We start from the raw sequence: 20,721 nt of genomic DNA on the forward strand, positions 1-20,721 counted from the left end.
GCAAGAAGGGAGATGAGGAAAGCGGGCTCACAAGCTCCAACACCTCGAGCGGATCTCTCACTCCTCCCTCGGTCCTCGGAAGCGCCTCTCCCTCCTCCGAAATCGAGGGCTCGGCCCCAGGAGCATCAGGCACCGCAGGCTCAGTACCTGAAACAAGGCAAGAAAACCCCGTGAGAACATTCCCGAAAGGGAATAAAAACGCTCAACACGCGTGCACTCACCGGTGACGGGAAGCTCCTCCTCCACAGGCCCATGAGCCAAAGAGAACACCGGAACACCCACGCCGCTCGCTTCCGAGGAGGTCCACCAACAGCTGAAGCCCGGTCCTCTGGGTGAAAACCGCACGCTCGTGAGGCGACGGAGGCATGATCTTCTCAATGTCGATCTTCCCAGCTAGGTGCATGTCCATGGACTCTCTCAAGGGAGACCTCGACTCAACCACGTTGGCCAGATCAGGAGAAGGAACCTTCCTCTTGCGTGAACTCGGAGGACGAGGGATCTTGGGCATTGGGGCCACCGGCACACCCAACCCAAGCACGACCTGAGGCTTCACCATCCCACAAGTATTTCTAAGGTAAGAACCAACGGCGATCATCGACAAAGTCACAAGACGAGAGTACCGCTCGCCGGCTTGATGAGCTTCCCGAACTTGGGATCCGAACGTATCGGTACCGACTCGCCGAAGCATGCCGCCACAGCGTTGTGGCATCCTCCCTTGCTGATGGTATCGACGTAAGCCCGATGCTCCACCGAGTTGTACGGCCCGACCATCTGGGAAGCCCACTCGGCCGCCTTCTCTCGAGAAAAAGCCGCTGAAAAACAAGCACAAGCACTAGCCAGGGTTAGTGTCAAGCAAACAAGAATACTTGAAGCAACAACCCAAGTATCGCGAAACTCACGCTTAGCCGCGCGGCGTGGGTGACGGAAGGCCAAGGGGATCCCCAGCTCCGCCTGTGGTCGCGCCCTCATCATGAAGCGGCCCGCCATCACCATCTCCTCGAGAAGGTCGCGGAAGCTACGCTCCGAACGAGCCGACTTGATCCCGGCAAGCTCCCACTCCTCGACCAAGGACGTGCCCCTAGGACGGACGACATCCCGAAGCCCCCCAGGCCCAGAGTGTCGAGGGAGCCTGCCGGAGTGACGCAAGCTCGTCTCCAAAACGTCGAGGAAGAACCATTGCGAGTCCCACCCGTCGAACAGACGCACCGCACTCTTCGCCGGCATCAGGGGGAACTCGTCGTGGAAGCCGGGACGGAGCTTCACGGCAACCAACCCAAAAGCACTCCAAGTGCTCTCGTCGGGGGTGCGACGCTCCTCCACGTGGATGGTGAACAGCAACAAGAACAACCTCATGGTCGGAGGCTCCCTCAAGGCGGTCTCGCAAAGCCACCTGAACACGTTCTGGCGCAGGATCGGCGAAGAAAGCAACTGTGCCAACTCGATACCATAGATATCCAGGAACTCCAGCAAGAACGGGTGCATAGGCAAGCATAGTCCGGCGTGCAACCAGCTGGTGAACACGACGATGTGCCCTCGACGCCTCTGCGGCTCTAGTCGAAGCTCACCCTCGTCAGGAAGCGAGGCAAGGCCCTTGCGGAAGTAGCCCGCCTCCACGAGGTCCGACAGGTCCTTCTCGGTCGTCACCGACGCCGGAAGAATGTCGAGAACCCATCCCGGCACGGCCGGAAACGGCTCAGGCCGAGGTCCTCTCTCCGGGCGGGTGACCTTCTTTGACCTCCGCGGCTTGCCTCCCGTCGTCCGTGCCTCGCCCCCGCTCCCGTGGGAAGCCTCCCTCTCGACGCTCCCGCCGACGCCGTCGCGACGCTCCACGTCGGGCCCCGTCATCTCGCCTACAAAAAGACGCCAAAGGATTAGTACAAGTTGCAAAAAATTCCTAAGGAAAACAACTAGGGAAAATCTACGTCACGAGGTCACGAACGGTTGCCGTTTAAAAAAAAAGGAGAGAGAAAATCCCCCCGAAGACCAAAGCCCGAGTGCGGCCCAGCCGACCGAACCTACCCCAGCGCCGAAACAAAAAAAAAAGGGGAAGGGAGCCTGGATAACCCCGCGACCCACGGCTCGCCAGCCTTCAGTCCGTTTTAGCCCACGGGGAAAGGGCCCAGAAGCCCTGCACGCACGGCCGCCGGCCCGAGGCGCGCAGACAAAAAAAAGGGGTAGAGCCCAGCTCCCCTCGAAGCTGTCCAAAGGCCCACTGCTCGGCCGCCGGTCCAGCCCGAAACAAAAAAAGAAGAAGGAGACAACTCCCCCCATGGGCAGTCCGAGGCCCACAGCCCAGTCGCTGGTCCAGCCCAAATAAAAAAAAAGGAGAAAAGAGGGAAGGATGGGGCGCATGCGTGCAAGATGTTCGGTCCAATGACCGGAGCCTTGCGCCCGCTCCGACCACACCGCGCCCATGCCAGGGGCATTCCGACCGCACCCACATCGCGCGCGGCTCGCCGCCCGAGCCCGTGCAGTCGTGCATGCCAGGCGTTCGACGAAAGGCCCCCAGGCCGTCGCCGTCATCTACGCGGCAGCTTCGCCGTCGCCGCGCGCGTCATGGCCTCGCCATGCGGCTCCCGACGCACCACGCCCGTCGCCTACGCGCAACTTCGCCGTCGCCGCGCGCGTCATGGCCTCGCCATGCCGCTCCCGACGCACCACGCCCGTCGCCTACGCGCAACTTCGCCGTCGCCGCGCGCGTCATGGCCTCGCCATGCCGCTCCCGACGCACCACGCCCGTCGCCTACGCGCAACTTCGCCGTCGCCGCGCGCGAATGGCCTCGCCATGCCGCTCCCGACGCACCGCATCCGTCACCCGCGATCGCCGCGCGCACCGTGCCCATACCATGCCCAGCGCGCCATGACCGTCACCCGCCAACGCCACACGCGCCAGGGCCGCGCCAGCGCCGCCTCGCATGCTTGCCAAACGATGGCACGTGAAGAACGACGACCGCTACTCACCTCGACACGGGCAATGGAGCTCCCGGGCGCCGCCTCTCCTTGGCTCGAACTGCAAGCAACGACGACACCGTTCGAAGCCCGAAGCTCGCCGAAATCTCGTCCCCCACGAAGACTCGACCACCCTCAACACCTTCGGCAACGAAGCGGACTGGCAAAACGCCCTCAAGGAGCCCCTACGAGCCACCGGTCTCGTCTCCGTCCTCGGGTGCCGCCGAAGCTCGTCTTCGGCACTGGAGGGGAGGAAAACGAGAGTGGGCTATGCCCCTCTTGTGCTCCCTAGCCCCGTTTTTATAGGCCAAAGCTCGTCTCGACGTCCAGACCCAACTTCCCGCCGGTCGGCTTGGTCATAGCAAGAAGACAAGGGTCAAGCCGACCACTGGACAGGGCGCACAGAGCAAAAGGGAAAAAGAGAGGAGGAAAAGGCGAAAGGAAGGAGGTCCCGGCCAAGGGACCCGCGCCCGAGCCGTTTTGGCCGCACCGCGTGACCGCCGGCGTCACGCAGGTGACGGCGTCGTCAACCGAAGAGAAAGGGAGGACAAGTCCCTTTCTCCCCTCCCGTATGAAGGAAGAAGACGAGCCAGCACCGTCGGATCTAGGTCTTTGGGACGCCTGGGACCGTTCGATCCACCAACTTAAAAACCCAACCGGTACGCCGGCCGGCTGGGCCAGATGGGCCTCGGCCCAATCCATGGCCCAACATCGCGCTGATAAAAAAAAAGAAGAGAAGGAAGGAAAAAGGAGGAGAGGCCTCTTGGGCCTGGTCGGGCTCTACCCGCACGCCCGGGAGGCCCACGAGGCCGGCTCGGCCTGCAGAACCCACCAAAATGAGAAATAGAGCCCAACGCTCAGCCTTTTTGCAGGGAAGCCCCCCGAAACTTGGAAAATTATGAACGAGCCCTCCGCGGCCCGGGAATTAAATGCTAAGACCCTCGGAAAATCCGGAATCTGCGAACAAGCCCCTGCAGCCTCGACTTTTGCATGGAGGACCTTATAAATGAAAATTCCGAGGAGCCCTGGGGATGCGCCTAAGCTCACAAAACCGCAAGTTTTGTGTGGCAAGCCCACCTAGGTCTATCTTCTTCCTCGAAGAAGTTTACCTAGCCGGTGGCACCCCCCAACGCAACGCCCTGAAGACCTCAAATCTGCTGGGAAAATTTCCGGAACTACAAGTATCTCATAAGGCAGCCCACCTAGGCCCGGTTTTCTCGTAAAACCTACCTAGCCGGTGGCTCGTCCCAAGGAGAGTTACGATCAGGGTATCGGAAGAAGAATCTCAGCGCGCCGTCGACGTTGAAGTTGACCCGAAGGCATTCCCAATGCCTCCGGCTCAAGGGGGCTACTGTTGTAATATAATAAAATCCTTACATGGGTCGGGCCGCAATCCTACGTGGCGACGACCAAGTCAACGAATTCCAAAGGCCGGTCAAATCGCCAACAAGGCATAGCCATGCCAACTAAGCACCGGTCAAAAGAGTCAAAGGGTCAAGCCTCCCATGCCATGGTCAAAGGAGCTAGAGTAGGGGCCAAGAAAGCTCTAGGGATGAATTTACCACCTTACCCTCACTTCCCCTCTCCCTCAAGGGTAGCCATGGTCTTTTGTCATGGACTCCTAGGCTATAAATATACCCTCCATGGGGGCATGTATCATTCACTCTCCATTGGAATAAGATCAAAGGGAGAGGGCTAGAGCAACCTAAGGAGCCCGCTCTCGAGTGCTTGGGTCGAGCCTAGTCTCGACTCAACCTCGGGGACGCGACTTGGGAAGCCTAGTTTCGAGGTTCCGGGCCGTCTAGTACGACCCCGACTCGAAGTAGGTGGATCAGGTTAGAGTCTCGAGGGTATCCCAACCTCGCTACTTGGGAAGACAAGTTCGGTCCAAGTCCGAAGCGGTCCCTAGAGATCTCTCGCCATAGGTGATTTGGGAAGAGGAGTTCGGCCCAAATACTTGGCTAACGACCCCCTCGAAGCTCTCCTAACATAGGACTAAGTCGTACCCGCAGGGTCGACCGAATCTATTCAAAAAATATCGACGTGTCAACTTGTCCCAAGTGTACGGCGACCTTCGCTATAAGGCCGGCGTACAACCCTTACATATTATTCTCGCATTTGTGCCATCAAGCATTGACACCCCGTACTCCTGTTGTTTTCTAAAACAACAATAGCAACCATTCTTGGCGTAAACTTAAAAGGCTGAAAAATATGGCCCTTTAACTGTTGCAAAATTCTAAGTTCCACCGTCAACTCATATATAGATATTCTCAATTAGTTCTCAAGTATCTAAATCGTCTATATATTTGGTCCCTCATGCCTTTGGCAGCGTTTTGATGATGTATATACGATGTATACTACGCATGCAAGGTATCATTGTACTCAAAACTAGCATGACATGTGGACCCACCACATTTTACGCCACGGTAACTCCAATGTGGCAAGAGTCTTAATGTTATTCCGTTCTTCTATTTTCACTTTTGTCCATAGCTCTCTTCTCGCTTTTGAGAGATATACCAAAAGTTTTACTGAATAAGATCTTCAAAATGTACAACAATAAAACAAAATCTATATAAACCATGGAATTTGATAAAACGTAAAAGACTTCCCTTTCGTAGTTTGTATTTTTAAAAGTCTATCAGTAACTTTCCTAAAATATTCCAAGTTTCCAAGCCAGAAAAATTATTGAACTCCAGAATATAGTCATTTCTATTGCAATTTATTTTTCTTCAAATTATACGTGTTTTGCAAAAAGTGAACTTTAGTTTTTCTGATATTAAATTCCTTTTTTCATTCTTTAACTCAATATTTTGTGTTGGGCTGCCACAAGTACAAAACCTTTGCCACGTCGTTGTGAAAAGTGTAAAAACCACTTAGGGCTTCTTTGATTCATAGGATTGGAAAAACAAAGGAATAGAAAAAATGAAGAATTGCAATGTCATGTTCACTTGATCCCTATAGGATTTTGTTTGCACCAAAGTTTGTTTGATTGGATCAAAGGATTTCTTCCAAAAGATTGGACTGGATTTTAATTTTTTTTATGGAATGTAGTACAGATGAGTCCTTAGGAAAAAATTCCTATGAGATTCAACCCTACGAATCAAATGACCAATATAGAAAAAAAATTCTAAGAATTTCAAACCTTCAGAATTCCTATGAAAATCATTTAAATCAAAGGAGGCCTTAGTGAGCCCAAGAGATCAAAGTATAATGGTTTTGCGTTGCAAAAAAATTATGGACCCACAAAAGTTGAAGTATTTGTGCAAGTTAAGTTATGAAAGGAAAATATTGCCGCGGCACCTGATTTTGTGGTTTTACACTACAATCTCCATCGCTGACGAAAACCAAGAAGATGATTCGATAAATCTGTTTAACCGATATACTTGCAACATCAGTTTTCGGCTTCACATCATCATCGAGGAACTCCCAGTTGACCTTTTTTGATGAATAGTGTGAAACGTTACAGACAGTACCATTGTGCATCTTCTATTTAGGAACAAGAACGTACAGTTTTTCTGGAACGAGTGAACCATTCGGCTGATTCATTCCAAGATTGAACGGTCACATTTTTAGAAACAATTTAGTAGATCAATCAGTCATAACTCATCTCAAGAAAATCTAGCATAACTCATCATAGGTGCATTTGCAGAAACCTCAGCTGACGTTACTCCAGAACTAGAACTCTCAATTTAATGTTTACCCAGAAATATCACATAAATCATACATATGTACACTGCTATAATTAGCTACATGCATTTAAATGCATATTGGAGAAAAACCAAACAACCAATGTTTCAATCTCCTGTACCTGCATCAAACAAGATAACTGAACCACCTGATCAGACGTGAGGACTGAGGACCGCCACGCTCAGATGCAGCCCCCAACTGAAACGCCTGGAGCTGAATAATAGAACGCAACATGATACGTACATACCCTGTAATGTCCTCAAAATGCTACGTTCAACGACCATCTGTAATGTACAAGAGTTTATTGTCCATTCCTTTATTGAGACATAATAGAGCATTCACTGGAAGATCGAACAACATGGGGAAGATTATGAGTTTGCCTGGAAGCCCAGCAGCGCTTAACAATGTCTATTCAGGAAGAGGCCATCATCGAGATGATGGGGGCGGCATCGGGTAGGGCATGTTTATCGGAGCACGGGGCACTACAGTTCCTGGGACAGGGGCATGCATGCCATAGGCCAGATGGGGCGGAGCAGGAACAGGGAGTGAAACTGGAGTGCCAACGGCAGACACAAGGGGGCCACCAACTGGCTGCCCAATTGTTGTACCATAGGCATCGACACCTGGGGGCGGATTTGCTGGCTGTAGAGGTTGCTTAGGGGATTTCCCAGGGTTTGCAACCTGCCCATTTGTACCTGTGATTGGCCCCTGGGCAGCTGATGTGTCTCCATTGTTCACACTGGTGATGTCATGTATACTCGATCGTCGCCTCTCTCTGTTCATTGAGTTCAGGCGGATAAAATACTTCTGTGCATGACTAGCAACTTGAGTAGGTGTCCTTGAGATCACAAAGTTTCTTGAGATGCTCCTCCAGTCACCTTTGCCATACTTCTCAAGTCCAAGAAGGAACAACCTGCAGGTTTAATCAGGAGAAGGACAATCAGTAACTAGTATTGGCCAGTTCTTGCAAGTACTTCTCTTTATTACGATTTTCAAAAGTACTTCTCCTTAAATATTTAAAGTATCAAAACCACATCTGATTTCTCTATTTTGGTACTCCCTTCGATCCTAAATTGTTGTCGAAATATTACATGTATCTAGACGCTTTTTTAAGAATAGATACATCCATATTTGGGCAAATTTGAGTCAAGAATTTAGGATCAGAGGAGTATTTCGTCAGGATGACATCTTATCGATCACATAAAACACATCTAGAGTCACAGGGTAGCTCAATGGTTACATGGTTGCGTCACCACTCACCAAGCACCCAGGTTAGAATCCACCTTCCTCTTAATGAAGAAGACAGCGATGCTAGTACCTTGATCGCATCTCCTTTTTTACATAAAACAAATATAAAATTACAATTTGCCAACACTGTTCACGAGATTGCTTAAAATGGCAGAAATATGTTACAAATGGAAAAGGACTACCTCTAAGTGTATGCATATCATATGACAAAACAAACAGATGTTATCTTGTTCAGGGTTAAAAACATTAAGACAAAGCACTGAATAATTCATTGTCCAGAAGGTGATATACACCAAATAATGAGAAGACATTGTGTATGATTTATGAAAAATAAGGAGCAATATTTATAATAAAAGGTTAAACATGTAGATTACAAAATGCTAATTATGTATTTGAAGTCGAATTCATAAGGGGAGTCAAATTGCGTACTTCTGTTGAGCTATGAAAAAGGAGATTAATTTATCAAGAGATACAATTTGGCATATTTCGAATGGCAGAGCTAGCAGTAGAAAAGAAGGGGAGCCTTGGCGCAGCGGTACAGCTGTTGCCTTGTGACCATGAGGTCACGGGTTCGAGTCCTGGAAACAGCCTCTTGCAGAAATGCAGGGAAAGGCTGCGTACAAAAGACCCAAAGTGGTCGGACCCTTCCCCGGACCCTGCGCAAGCGGGAGCTACATGCACCGGGCTGCCCTTAGAGCTAGCAGTAGAAAATCTACGCAAATTAGTCTATCACGCAAGGAGAACAAAATATAGAACATGGAATGTTTAGAAAGCAATCAAAATGTTCCTTCACTTCAACCATGAGTTTATCTATCCAGAACACATTTGGGACAATTTTTTCCCACCACAAAAAAATATTTGGTTATAACTATTGCCAGACTTGACAAAACGACAACAGCTCCAATATCGACTCCAGTTGAAAACAAGCATACAAGCCAATAGGGGACCTGCGTCTACAAAGAACCATGCAGGACATGACCTAATCTGCGAAATACAACAAATCAACAAACCTACTCGTGTCCAGTCTCCAATGGAAAGCAGCAGTTGAGCCATCTAGGAGCAAATATCCAAAATACTCGGAACATCATGAGAAGTCGACAGCCACACGAATGGGTCAGCAGAATCCCCAATTTAAACGCACTGACGTTTTAGCTCCTAGGCGGCCCAATTGACCAATCAATCAAATACCTTAGCAGAACTGAAAATTGCTCAACGAACAGAGCTAAGAAAAACAAAGAGAACTGTGCTCGCTCCTCTGTCATGAGCTCTACTGATCTATCAGTTATCACACTCCAGCACCATGAGAGGCAGATAAACTACATAGACAAAAAAAAAATCCAACACCCCCCAACACCATACAACGAGTACGCAGATTAATCATCGGACTTTCACCAATCAAACAGCCTAGTAATTCAGCAATTCAATCAAGCAGTAGTGCAGCACCGCAAATTTTCGGTCGACGGGAAGAAACAAAACTGAAGCGGACACCAACCTGTGCTCGTCCTCGGTCCAGGCGATGCCCTTCCGGCGCTCCTGCTCGGCGGACTTGGCCGCCGACACCTTCTCCCCATGACCCCCTCCTCCCCCGCCGCCGCCCTTCTTCCCACCCCCACCGCCTCCGGAGCCCCCTTCCTCTGCGGCGGCCGCGTCGCCGGCGTACACGAGCAGCGGCACCCGGCCCGACTCTATCCCGTCCACGTCCTCCACGAGCAGCTCGTAGTGCCGCCGGACCTCCTCCGCCGTCTTCCCCTCGACGGCGGCCGCCATCTCCTCCCACGCCGCGTCCCCCTCCGGCGCCTCCTCCCCCGCCGCCGCCACCGCGTTCTCGAACGCCTTCTCCTGCTCCCGCGTCCACCCCCCTGACCCGGACCCGGACCCAGACCCCTCCTCGCCGCCGCTGCTGCTCGCCTCCTCCACCGCCATGGCCGCCACCCACTCCCCCCACCAAATTAAACAAACCCTAAACAACAAACCCCTCCGAATTCAACAGCAGCACCAGCGAGATTGGAACGGCGAGATAAGGAGAGAGAGAGGGGGGGAGAGAGGGAGAGAGGCCCGAGAAAGTGGATTTAATCTGGTTTCGGAATTGCGGCGGGGCTCGTGGGGGGGATAAATTGGGGGTTTCCGGAAAAAGGAAGAGAGAAGAGGAGGAGGAGGAGGAGGAGGAGGAGGAGCAGGAGATCTACCGCCGCCGGGGGAGGATGGATTTGTTACCGCGGGGTGGAGGAGGAACGGCAGCAGGAGGGGAAGAGATATTTTGGATTCACTGCGGCGCGGGCAGGGGTCAGTGAGTGTCGGGGGCTTCTGTTCCTGGGAGAGAGGAGAGGAGAGTTGGCTGGCGCGGGGAGGAAGGAGACAAAAAGCAGGCTAGGCTGGCCGCGGGCGCGGCGCGGCGGCCGGTTTTTATTTGCGTGGTGGTGTTGGCCTTCTACTACGATGCAATTATTTCTTGGTTCTCGAAGACAGTATTGCTCTTCTTCTTCTCCTCTTGTTCAAGGTGGTGACGATGACGATGGCACGAGCATGGGCGCAATTGTCTAAATATGTATGTATGCCCATTTGTAACTTTATTTGAGCTCGAAAAAACACTACATCTGCAATGATTTGATTCATAGAACTCAAAACGCGATATGTAGCTCTTATAACCAAGAACTGCTGCAATGAAAAAAGAGTCATCATGCTTGTGGTATCAATCTTCGCAACGTCAAATACTATCTGAACTCTTGCGGAACAATCAGAATGTAACAACAAGGCCGCCACTTATATTCTTGCACAAATTTGACTATCTTGTTCAAAGGTTTCACAAAAGTCCATCTAAAACGATGAAAAGTTGTGAGGGCTAAATGTACTTGGTTTGGAGATGATCCTTTGAAGGTATAATTCATTAAGTCGCAACGACGAGAAGAACTTCATCAGAACGACGAGAAGAACTTCAAGGTCACGAAGAGAACGGACCAACAAAAACAGCACGACACACGGACAAAAACTTTATAGAACTTTTTGTGACGACGTCTAAAATGGCACCATGAACATGTTGACACCCGGGCAAAAGGCCGATTCAAAATCAAACCGGAACCAAAGCAAAGCAAAGGGGCGAACTCAGAAGAGCGCAGTTCGCCGAGCAGCAAGCAATCTCCCCTCGAATCCCCTGCCCTTCCCCCTCTCCCACCATGCTGCCCTCGCACCTCAACGGCCACTCCCCTCTGGCGCGCCGCCCGCGCCTCTCAGCCGCCGCCGGGGACCCCCCGGCGGCGGCGGCGGAGGCGGCCGGGGCTGCTTCCCTGGAGGCGCACGACCGCGTCTACTTCCAGTCCTACTCCCACATCGGCATCCACGAGGCCATGATCAAGGTAAGCAAGCTACCACGCCGGCCGCACCCGCACGCCCGATTCAGCCGCTCTCCCCACCCAGTGGAAACCCTAAATAAACCCTAAGCAGCGCGAGGGGAATCGCTTCCGTTCCGTGGGCGCGGTGTGTCTCTGGGTCCGTCCGAGTTGTCTGTTTGTGTGAAATGACGCGTGCTGTGTTTTCATTGATTTATTTGGCAGGACCGGGTCAGGACTGATGCTTATCGCACAGCGATCATGCACCACCAGAAATTCATCGAGGGGAAGGTACGCAGCAATGCTCGCCGAAATGGGGTTGGTTCAAGTGTTTGGACATGTTGTTGATTGTCTGAAGTTTTTTCTGGGTCGGTGTTGGGTTCGATAACTGTGCAGGTTGTGATGGATGTGGGGTGTGGAACTGGAATACTGTCGGTGTTCTGTGCTCGTGCTGGTGCGAAAAGAGTAAGCTACGAGATACCCCTGCTGCGATGAACTGAGGACTGGTTATTTTTGTTAGATGAGTGTTTGTCTTGGTAGATAGTGTCTCTCTCCTGCTTTGCTAGTTCTGATTCTTTAGATGTGAAATTAAATTCACAGTGCTTGCTTAATCAGTGAATCCTGCTCTAGTTCATTGTTACAAGCAGTGTGCTGGGATCCAAATGTAGTTTTGCACCTCCAGAACTCTGCTTGCAAGTTGCAAATTACTGAGCAGCTTTAATAAAATGGCTCTCCAGGGAATTTCAAGCCTAACTTTGTTCATGCAATCAGAAAAGAAAAGAAAAACACTTCAAAGTCTGTCGGTTCTACATTTATCTCGCCCATACAACAGTGACATGTATCTAGGATGACCGACAAGAGTTATTTTTTGCCAGATTTTAATTCGATTAGAATTACCTGTATCATATAGCAAAACAAATTCACTGATCTATATGTTCGCCCCCCTAACTGTGAGCCTTTCCTCTCTCCTTGTCAAATGCTCTTACAGGTATATGCTGTGGATGCTAGTGAAATCGCTACCCAGGTAACATGTTACTCCTTACTCGTGAGGATATACTCTGATATCAACCTTGCGGTTTCCTTCTTATGTCTGTTATTTTCTGTGGCATGTCAAAATTTATTTTTTTAACCAATTTAGTTCCATCCTACCTCCCCATAAACATCAAACAGAAATGTAGTGACAAGCAGCTATGTTAAGGGGAGCACAAGTAGGATATGCTCTAGGCAAATAACTTCAGATTTTATTTACGTTGGGTATTCAAAACCGTTCATTTTCAGTTTTTAATGTATCCAATATGCCCATAGCAGGAAGGTCGTTTTAATAAATTTCTTCCTTTTTATGCAGGCTACTGAAATTGTAAAAGCGAACAACTTAGCGGATAAGATCGTGGTCATTCATGGACGTGTTGAGGTGAGATTCCATGTTTACATTTCTTGTAAATAACTCTTCCATTTTGTGTTGGGATTATTGATCTCTGTGTCTGGGCAAGCTGCATGATCTTTATCTGTGGAAGAGTTATTTTCATTTTCCACTGGTATGTAGTTCCTTTAGGGGCTGTTTGGGAAAGAGCTATGTCCTTCAAGTTAGTGAAAACATGTTAGCATAATCAGAACATAAAGTTTGTGTCTCTCTTAATAGTTTTCTATGGGGGGTTTCCGGTAAGCTATTATTTTTGACAAGGCATTTACATTTTTATCCCCCACAGCCTTTTTTTTAATCTTCCCTACTTTTTTATAATTATTTTTGGGCTGGCAGTGCAGGATGTTGACATTAAGGAGAAGGTTGATGTAATAATATCAGAATGGATGGGTTATATGCTTCTCTATGAGGTGCCTTTTTGATTGCCTATGTTGATTGTCTGCATTGCATTTTGATATGCTATCGCTTCTGTTAAGTCTAAACTTCTGATGTTTTCTGGTTTTTTTTCCTGTAGAGTATGCTGCCAAGTGTTCTGTTTGCGAGGGATAAATGGCTTAAGCCTGGGGGTCTTATCCTTCCTTCACATGCTACGGTATTAGTTATCATATATGAAATTGAGTTGTCACAGATGCATTCTTACAACACCGCAAAAGCTTGCACACGCGAAAGTGTTTCACTACCAATATATATGTTGCCTGTTTCATTTGCTATTTGGTCGAAGCCATTTAGTGATGTTTGCTTTTGGTCTAAGTAAGCAAAAGTAATAACTCTAATGCTGGAGGAAACATTCTTCCTTGCACAAACCTTGTTTACCACCTCAGGATGAAATGCCAGCCATGTTGTGAGGTGTGTTATTGGCAAAAACTGAATACTTATGGATCTTTCTTTCCCAGCTTTTCATGGCGCCTATAACAAATTCTGATAGATATGAAGGCAGTGTTGATTTCTGGTGTGATGTTTATGGCATAAACAGTAAGTTCTTTTTTTCCCAGGTTTTAGTATGCACTACTTTTTCTATTTGATGTTCAATGGTGACTTCTGCAAATTATAATTGATTTTGAACTTTGTTGCTGCAGTGTCTGCTCTTGTGCCACTTGCCAAAAAATTTACATCCGAGGAGCCCTCCATTGAAATAATCAGTGGAGAGAATGTTATAAGTTGGCCATTTGTGGTATGTTTTGATGAGGCAATCGGATAAATAACCATTTTTATCTGTTGAGACTTATTGTGATTTAATTATAATTATATTTCTAACTTCTCTGTTTTCTTGGGGCCATGTTTACTTGCATATTGTGTATAGGTCAAGCACATTGATTGCTACACTTTTACGGTTGAGGAATTCAAATCTGTCACCACAACATACAAAGTTTCATCAATGATGTTAGGTAATTTATATGGTTTCTAGGCCTTAATCCAATAAGTTTCTATTGCTCAATTTTGAAGAGACCACTTGGTCTTTTGGTGATTTTTTTCCCTACCAGCATATACATAAATGCCCTACCTTTGTTCCTTGAAGAAATCTAAAACAATCTTTCCTCCTATTTGAAGCTCCGATTCATGGCTTTGGTCTCTGGTTTGAGGTGGAGTTCAATGGGCCCGCAGAGTCTTTGGACGATTTGTCCGCTAATTCTAATCCACTTGATATCATCCAGAAGAAAAGGCGGCGAGGATCAGATAACACAGTTCTGTTGTCCACAGCCCCAGAAGATGAACCAACACATTGGCATCAGGTTCTGATTTCTGAAAAATGACCCTTTCCTTGATGAAACACTTTGCTTATTCAGTTATTCCAGCTCTTGCTGTAATGTTGTCTTGTCATCTTTTGCAGACTATTTTGTACTTCCCTGATCCTATAGAAGTGAAGCAGGATCAAATAATAGAAGGCTCTGTAATGGTCACCCCGAGCGAGGAAAATCCACGCTGTCTAAACATTCGCTTAGAGTGCTCGTAAGTTCCTGCATTTCCTACTTATACAATTTATTAATTTTATCCTAGCAGATGCTACATCTGTTATATTGGCTATAACAAATACGGTTGCTCAATGTACCTTGTTATCATCTGTTTTTTATGGATTCAATTCAATTTTAACTAGCTAGACAAGATCACTAAATTCTTTAGCATGCTATACTGTCCGTAGTTTGTCTTACACTGTTTGGAATTTGTATAACGTCAATTTAGCCATCCATACAGGCAAAGTCAGAACTTGTAGTAACAAATCGGATATGATGCCTACTCGTGTAACAAATGTCATTCACAGATCTTTGTCAAATGCAAATTCAATAGCAGTATTCATATGGTTTGGATGCATGGAGCAAAGAAAACTCTTATGCTCACCCTCACTGACGCTCTTCATTTTGTTTTTATACAACAGAACAGGAGGTCAAACCTTGGTGAAGGATTTTGCAATGAGATGAACTGGTGTGATTCCCCAGCCTCCTCAAGGAAGATCCCAGCACTCAGAAGAGTCTCTTTCAGCAACCATGAATCGGAATCACTGGTCATCCTGTTGAGCTTCTTGTCTGTAAGTTAGAGAGAACGACAGCATCCAAGATGCCTCCTTTTTCCTCTCCTCAATTTTTTGGTTGTGTTATTGGAGATGGAAAAAAAAAATGTAGGAATTTTGCCCTCCTGCGTGTAATGAAGATAACATCCATTGTAGAATTTCAATTTGTCAAATGTTCTCTGTGGTTAACCCTGAGTCTCGCTGTCTTGATATTTCTTTTGGAACTGATTGTTAAAAATATTCAAAGTTATCACGAGATCTTGTTAACCCTGAGTCTCGCTGTCACAAAAGTTATGACGAGATGAGAAGTATAAAGTGAACGATAAATCGAGGCAAGCTGCCCTGTTTGGTTTCCTTCTTCTCTCCAACCTAAAAGGATGCAACGTAGGCCTTTACCTGTTGTGACAATGTGCTTTTACTTTGCTGACGCTTGACAGGTTTGTCACGGTGACAAATCCTGTGTGAAAAGAAAAGGAGTGACTTTGACGCCGCGTGTTGATGGGCACAAAATAAAAGTAAAGCTACAAATGCCGCTTGCTTGCTTGTTTGTTTGAACCCTCCTCTTCTTCTCTTCGAGTCCTTTCATGGACCGGCTCTCTGCGCCAAGGCCCAAGTTTCTATCAACAGGTTGACCTCTTGGTGGGATTTAGATCATTTAGTCATGGTGAGTGAGTTGGTGAGGACAAAGCCTGCATAAAAAAGCGAAACTTCTCCTTTCGGTTTCGAGTTCGTCTGTCGAACTGTAATTGATTTCCACAGGGTTAACCAAGAACATTTGACAAATTGAAATTCTACAATGGTCCATAGCCAATGTTCCATAGCCAACTTTAGTTCAATTTTTTGGTCAAAGTTGGCCAATTCATGGGCTAGCAAAACCATCACCAATTATTTGGCTAGCCAAATTTTTGGTAGGGCAACTTTGGGATCAAACCAAACAGCCCCTTTATTCTTGTTCTTTGCAAAGTTGCGTTAATTATATAAGCTAAATTGTTCCTGCACGCGGTCATTATAACCGCCACTCTCTCTGGACTAAAATTCTCGGTATCTATGGGCCTTTTTGGATCTCACCCAAGCCAGCCGCGCCAATTTCGGCACGCCAACAAATTGGCGAGCGATTTCACCGCCGGGACTTCGTCAGCACGCGGGCGCGAAAACTGAACAGGGTTACCAAAATATTGGCGTGGCTCGAAATATCTGGCTCCAATCCAAACGGTTGCCGTGATAGTAGTCAACGACCGAAATATTGGTCGGGCAAGCACCGGCTGCATTCCAAACAGACCCTGTATAGCTCTATACTTCTATACACATACAATATGTATTCTTAGGCGTCAGCGCGTCAGCACGTAGCGGGTCCGAATCCCACGTAGCCACTGGCAGAATCCACAGTAATCTCGATCCCTTGCTGCTGTATGTTCCCGAGGATGGACGGCCCGGACGCCACCGCCGCGAACGCCAGGCAGTACGTGCCGCCGTCGTCCACCGGCACCAGCAGGTTCCTCGCCGGCAATGTCAGCGACGCCGCTTCCTGGCCCTGTCCGCCGCCACCAAAGTAAAGCGCCACGGTGGGCACCCTGACGCTAGCATACCCACTCAGATCATAACACGTGTCGAACAGCGACACTCCAGGGGCCCGCGGGGCGCCCTCTTCAAAAGCGCCGGCGAAGGCGCCGCGCAGCGCGGCGTAGGCCTCGGCGGGGAGACGCGTGACGGCGGTGCCGGTGTCCATGACGACGCCGCCGCCGCCGTCGTCGCCGAGGTCGAACAGCCCGTCCTGGAGCTGCAGCCGCTCTCCGGCGACGCCGAGGCCATTGACGCCGACGTAGTAGAAGCTCGGCGCGTCGGGGTTCCTGACCAGCGGGACCCACACGGCCCCCGTCGGCGCCGCGTCTTCCCGGCCCAGCACGAGCGACCCGGAACCGGAGCCTTCGCCGGAATAATATCCGGCCAGGCAGTAGCTGAAGGCCCCGCCGGCGGCGCCGCCGAGCTGGCCCACGAGCGACATGGGCCCCCAGCCGAGGCCCAAGAGCCCGGCCGCCTCCGCGAACAGGCCGCGGTTCTCGTGCCCGCAGCCCATCGCCACCCCTTGCACTTCCGTGCCCCCGTCCAGCGTGAGCGTCTCTAACGCCAGGACGCCGTTCGTGTAGGACTTGTCGCCGTAGGAGACTTTATACTCGCACTCGCCGCCGCCGCCGCCGCAGCTGGAGGAGGAGTAGCGAGCGGCGGCCCTGCAGACGCCGGAGTTGCAGGGGACGGGGGAGAAGGAGGCGGAATTGGCCGGGTCGAAGAGCGGGTCGCCTTGCGCGTAGCAGTCGGAGCAGGGGGAGCACTGGACCCAGATGACGTCGCTCCCGGTGTCCGCCACCAGGTGCTGCTCCAATGGCGGGGACCCGATCCCGACGCGGACCAGGTACTCGCCGGACCCGTGGCTGACGATCGTGCCCCCGGACTCCACCGATGATGTGGAAGAAGGGGATGGGGATGGGGAGAGGCGGCGCTGGAGGTAGGCGACGCGCGCGGTGTCGCGGGAGGCGAGGGCGAGCACGGCGTGGCGGCGGGACGGGTGCTTCGTGCCGGAGACGGTGTCCCGGTGGAGGAGCTGCAGCGAAGGGCGGCGGGTTGTGGATGACGGGACTGACGGGGCGGCGGCGGCGGTGAAGTTGCGAGGGTTGATGTACTGGAACCGGAGCGATGGGGACGATGGAGGCGAGGCGCCGGAGGTGGAGACGAAGGCGAGGAGGAAGAGGAGAAGCGTGCTGCTGGTGACGGCGATGTCCATGGCTAGCTCTGTTCTGCTCGCGCGCGCTGTTCGAGTGAGCCGAGGCCCCAAGTGGTGTGGAATTGTGAATTTGTGATCCTAGCCCCTTGGATATTTATGGGTGTGGCTGGGCTGCGGCAGCAGCTCGCTATGGAGTACTCCAGTATATATGCACATATTTGATCTTGTATTTCAGTGTTAATACGATGACACATTGTTAAAAAGATTAAAGACACGTTGTTAATGTAGCTAGTGCTCGATCGATTTTGCAGCTGATTTGAACCAGGATATTACAACGATCGTGCGCTTTGTCACATTTGTTGGATGCAAGTTACAGTCAAGAGCGCACGAGTCAGTTTTGGCGGTTTTTGTTTTTGGGTCTTTTTAAGGTGCAGTGCATGCCACTTTTCTATCTTTTTCTTCATCACTTGAATGAATCAAAAGACCTTTTCGGTTTTAGATTCGACCGTACGTACGCGTACTTTATCTTTATTAGACTCCTGCCCCTGCTTGTTTTCTCGATTAATCTGTGTCAATTTAAATAAGTTGTTGTTGCGGCTGCTGCTGCTGTAACAATTATGCTAACCGATCCTTCTGTATGTACTATTGTGTATATGCAAGACAATGTCTGCAGGCCAGTTTCCATTTTTGCATTAGTACTCCCTCCGGTCGCACTTGTCGAAATATTACATGTATCTAGATACTTTTTAAACATAGATACATCCATTTTTTAGCAAATATGAAATAAGTAATATGGGTCGGAGGAAGTACATATAATAGTGTGACAAAAAGGAGCTAGCTCTGATGAAATATGAGGGGAATTAAACAGAATATTCTGCTTTGCAAACACAATGTTACTACATATATGCCATGCAAATACAGTTCCACTTCTACATGTAACTTTGAATAAAACCCAGGACATATACTGTTTGCGCGCGCTGCCATGCAGAGCATAAACCATATGACATGATTACAAGAAGAAAGTTAACCATCATTGTTGTCTTTCCCAACCCAAATTGGTTTCTTATATAGATCCACCTTTCCAACTAATTAGTATAGTATGATGTGCGTCTATGAGTGGGATGAGTTAGAAAGTTAGGTTTCTTTTCTGGCCGCTTTGTATGCCGTGGAGATGGATCATCTGATCATGCAAATATTTATATGCAAAAACATGTCATTGTTCAAACATATGACATCTGAGTCGGTCGTACTATTTTACACACCCTTTTACTTTAAGAATCCCCCCAGTGCATTTTGCCGTGGTGATTAATTAAAAGGCCGGTGTGGTGCCATGTCATTGTTCAGAACTAATGCATGGTGTGCTCACCGGCAGAGGCCACTAGACAATGATTGAGTGAGTGGTAGCTCGAGTTAGTTCAAATGTTGAACACAAAGTTCCCAAGACCATACATGCTTGGAAGAGATTAATTAGCTTATGATTTGCTGATCTTGTCATTAGGTATAGCTAGTGCAGTGCCACCATGCTTTAATTTATCCATACTTTAACCGCTTGCATGCGTGCTTACTAAAAGCCGACTGTTCATTGAAAAGCAACTCGATTTGTTAACCTCTATCGTAAGAAATCAAATTCTGTGTGCGCCACGCACGATCGACACCTGACCTCTAATCTCGCATGCATGGGTGCAGTTAGTTGGTGTACGGTTTCACTCAACAAGGCTTCGTTCTAGAAGCTAGTCTAGCTAGCTAGTAATACTACAATAGTAGAGCACACAGTTTGTTATTGGAAAAAAAGAATACTTGTTCTTTGATTACCTAGCTAATTACTCCATAATCATGCATGCCGGCCCGGCTGATCATGCATATATATCAAAGTTAAGAGCTAAACTAATTAAGGTTAATCGATGCAATTAAAGCATGCATGCAGTGGATGATCATTCAGATATAGGGAAGTGCTTCTATGCTTTCTGGGGAAAAAAAATCTGCACGACATTTAAAGCAGATCTAAAGGCTGGGATTGAAAGAGAAGGAAAGCAACGCGAGACGGCAGTGGAGATGTCACCGGCCAGGAGAAAGAAAACTAGATAAATTAACTAACCGATGGCCTGATTAATGGATTGAGGGTTGTTGTTTCGTGGTGGTAACCGCACACAAATGAACACTACCATGCATGTCCATGAGCGTATGCCACACCTACCATGCACTTGAATTATTTGGAGGTAAAGCACATTATATTAAGAGTCTACCTTGATCGAAATACTAATTACAAAGTGAAAGATCTTAAAGCGCCCTTCAAATGAAAGAGAACATTTTCAAATTTTGAGTTGCTTGAAATGGAACTTTGAAGTGTGTAACAGCCCTAAAATACGAGTGACATCTTAGAAACTCCTTTATCGCTGTATAAAAACTCTGTCGGTCAATCGACCACCTTGGCAATAAAATGAGCATGACCCAACTGCTGCCGCTGCTTCAAAGTCGAGCCCATATTAGTAAGTCGATTCGTGTGGGCCTATCTAGACTTTGCAGGGTTCTCGACGTGCCATGGCCCATGGGCCACTTTGCCAATGCAGGCTTGGCTCGCTGCTCCTCACTGCACAGGCAGAGCCTTCGGTTCCGCAGGGCCTGTTGTCTCTGGGCCGGTGGGCCGGGAGGGTTTGCTCAATACCGGGCAGCATTTCGTGTTCGGTCTCTTTGGGCTGAAATCTCCATGGTGCTCTCTACTATGCAAAATATACGAAGGAAGGCTACGTACCGGTGATTATAAATTCTTTTTTTCTGGTAACCATGCTTGCTTGATAATATTTCTCATATCTATTCTTCAGCATAACCATGCTTGCTTCTCTTCCACTGAAAAGAAGAAAAAGACAATGTTGCTTCT

General features: G+C 48.9%; 3 protein-coding genes across 4 annotated transcripts; 1 reads left to right on the forward strand and 2 right to left on the reverse strand.

Annotated features, from left to right (window-relative positions):
* Positions 1 to 6,613: 6,613 nt before the first annotated feature.
* On the reverse strand, positions 6,614 to 10,296 carry LOC100822300 (transcription factor SRM1). 2 transcript variants are annotated; one of them, XM_024455654.1, is made up of 3 exons: positions 9,377 to 10,296; positions 7,897 to 7,968; positions 6,614 to 7,549 (listed from the first exon to the last, which is right to left on the reverse strand). In XM_024455654.1, the coding sequence occupies exons 1-3, from the start codon at positions 9,805 to 9,807 to the stop codon at positions 7,063 to 7,065; spliced, it is 990 nt and encodes a 329-aa protein (XP_024311422.1). In that variant the 5' UTR covers positions 9,808 to 10,296; the 3' UTR covers positions 6,614 to 7,062. The 2 variants fall into 2 exon arrangements, with proteins under 2 accessions (XP_024311422.1, XP_003580818.2); XM_003580770.4 differs by lacking the exon at positions 7,897 to 7,968 and having other exon boundaries at positions 9,377 to 10,280.
* Positions 10,297 to 10,769: 473 nt separating this feature from the next.
* Positions 10,770 to 15,403, forward strand: LOC100823026 (probable protein arginine N-methyltransferase 6.1). The gene is made up of 13 exons (XM_003580772.4): positions 10,770 to 11,234; positions 11,433 to 11,498; positions 11,604 to 11,672; positions 12,196 to 12,231; positions 12,553 to 12,618; positions 12,969 to 13,037; positions 13,142 to 13,219; positions 13,521 to 13,599; positions 13,704 to 13,798; positions 13,928 to 14,012; positions 14,176 to 14,357; positions 14,456 to 14,574; positions 14,999 to 15,403. The coding sequence occupies exons 1-13, from the start codon at positions 11,055 to 11,057 to the stop codon at positions 15,039 to 15,041; spliced, it is 1,167 nt and encodes a 388-aa protein (XP_003580820.1). The 5' UTR covers positions 10,770 to 11,054; the 3' UTR covers positions 15,042 to 15,403.
* A 922-nt stretch (positions 15,404 to 16,325) lies between these two features.
* Positions 16,326 to 18,036, reverse strand: LOC100823341 (protein ASPARTIC PROTEASE IN GUARD CELL 2). The gene has a single exon (XM_003580773.3). It carries the CDS (start codon positions 17,904 to 17,906, stop codon positions 16,467 to 16,469), a length of 1,440 nt encoding a protein of 479 aa, XP_003580821.1. The 5' UTR covers positions 17,907 to 18,036; the 3' UTR covers positions 16,326 to 16,466.
* Between the last annotated feature and the right edge of the window lie 2,685 nt (positions 18,037 to 20,721).

The sequence above is a fragment of the Brachypodium distachyon genome, chromosome 5, assembly GCF_000005505.3.
Source record: "Brachypodium distachyon strain Bd21 chromosome 5, Brachypodium_distachyon_v3.0, whole genome shotgun sequence".
In the NCBI taxonomy this organism is placed as follows: domain Eukaryota; kingdom Viridiplantae; phylum Streptophyta; class Magnoliopsida; order Poales; family Poaceae; genus Brachypodium; species Brachypodium distachyon.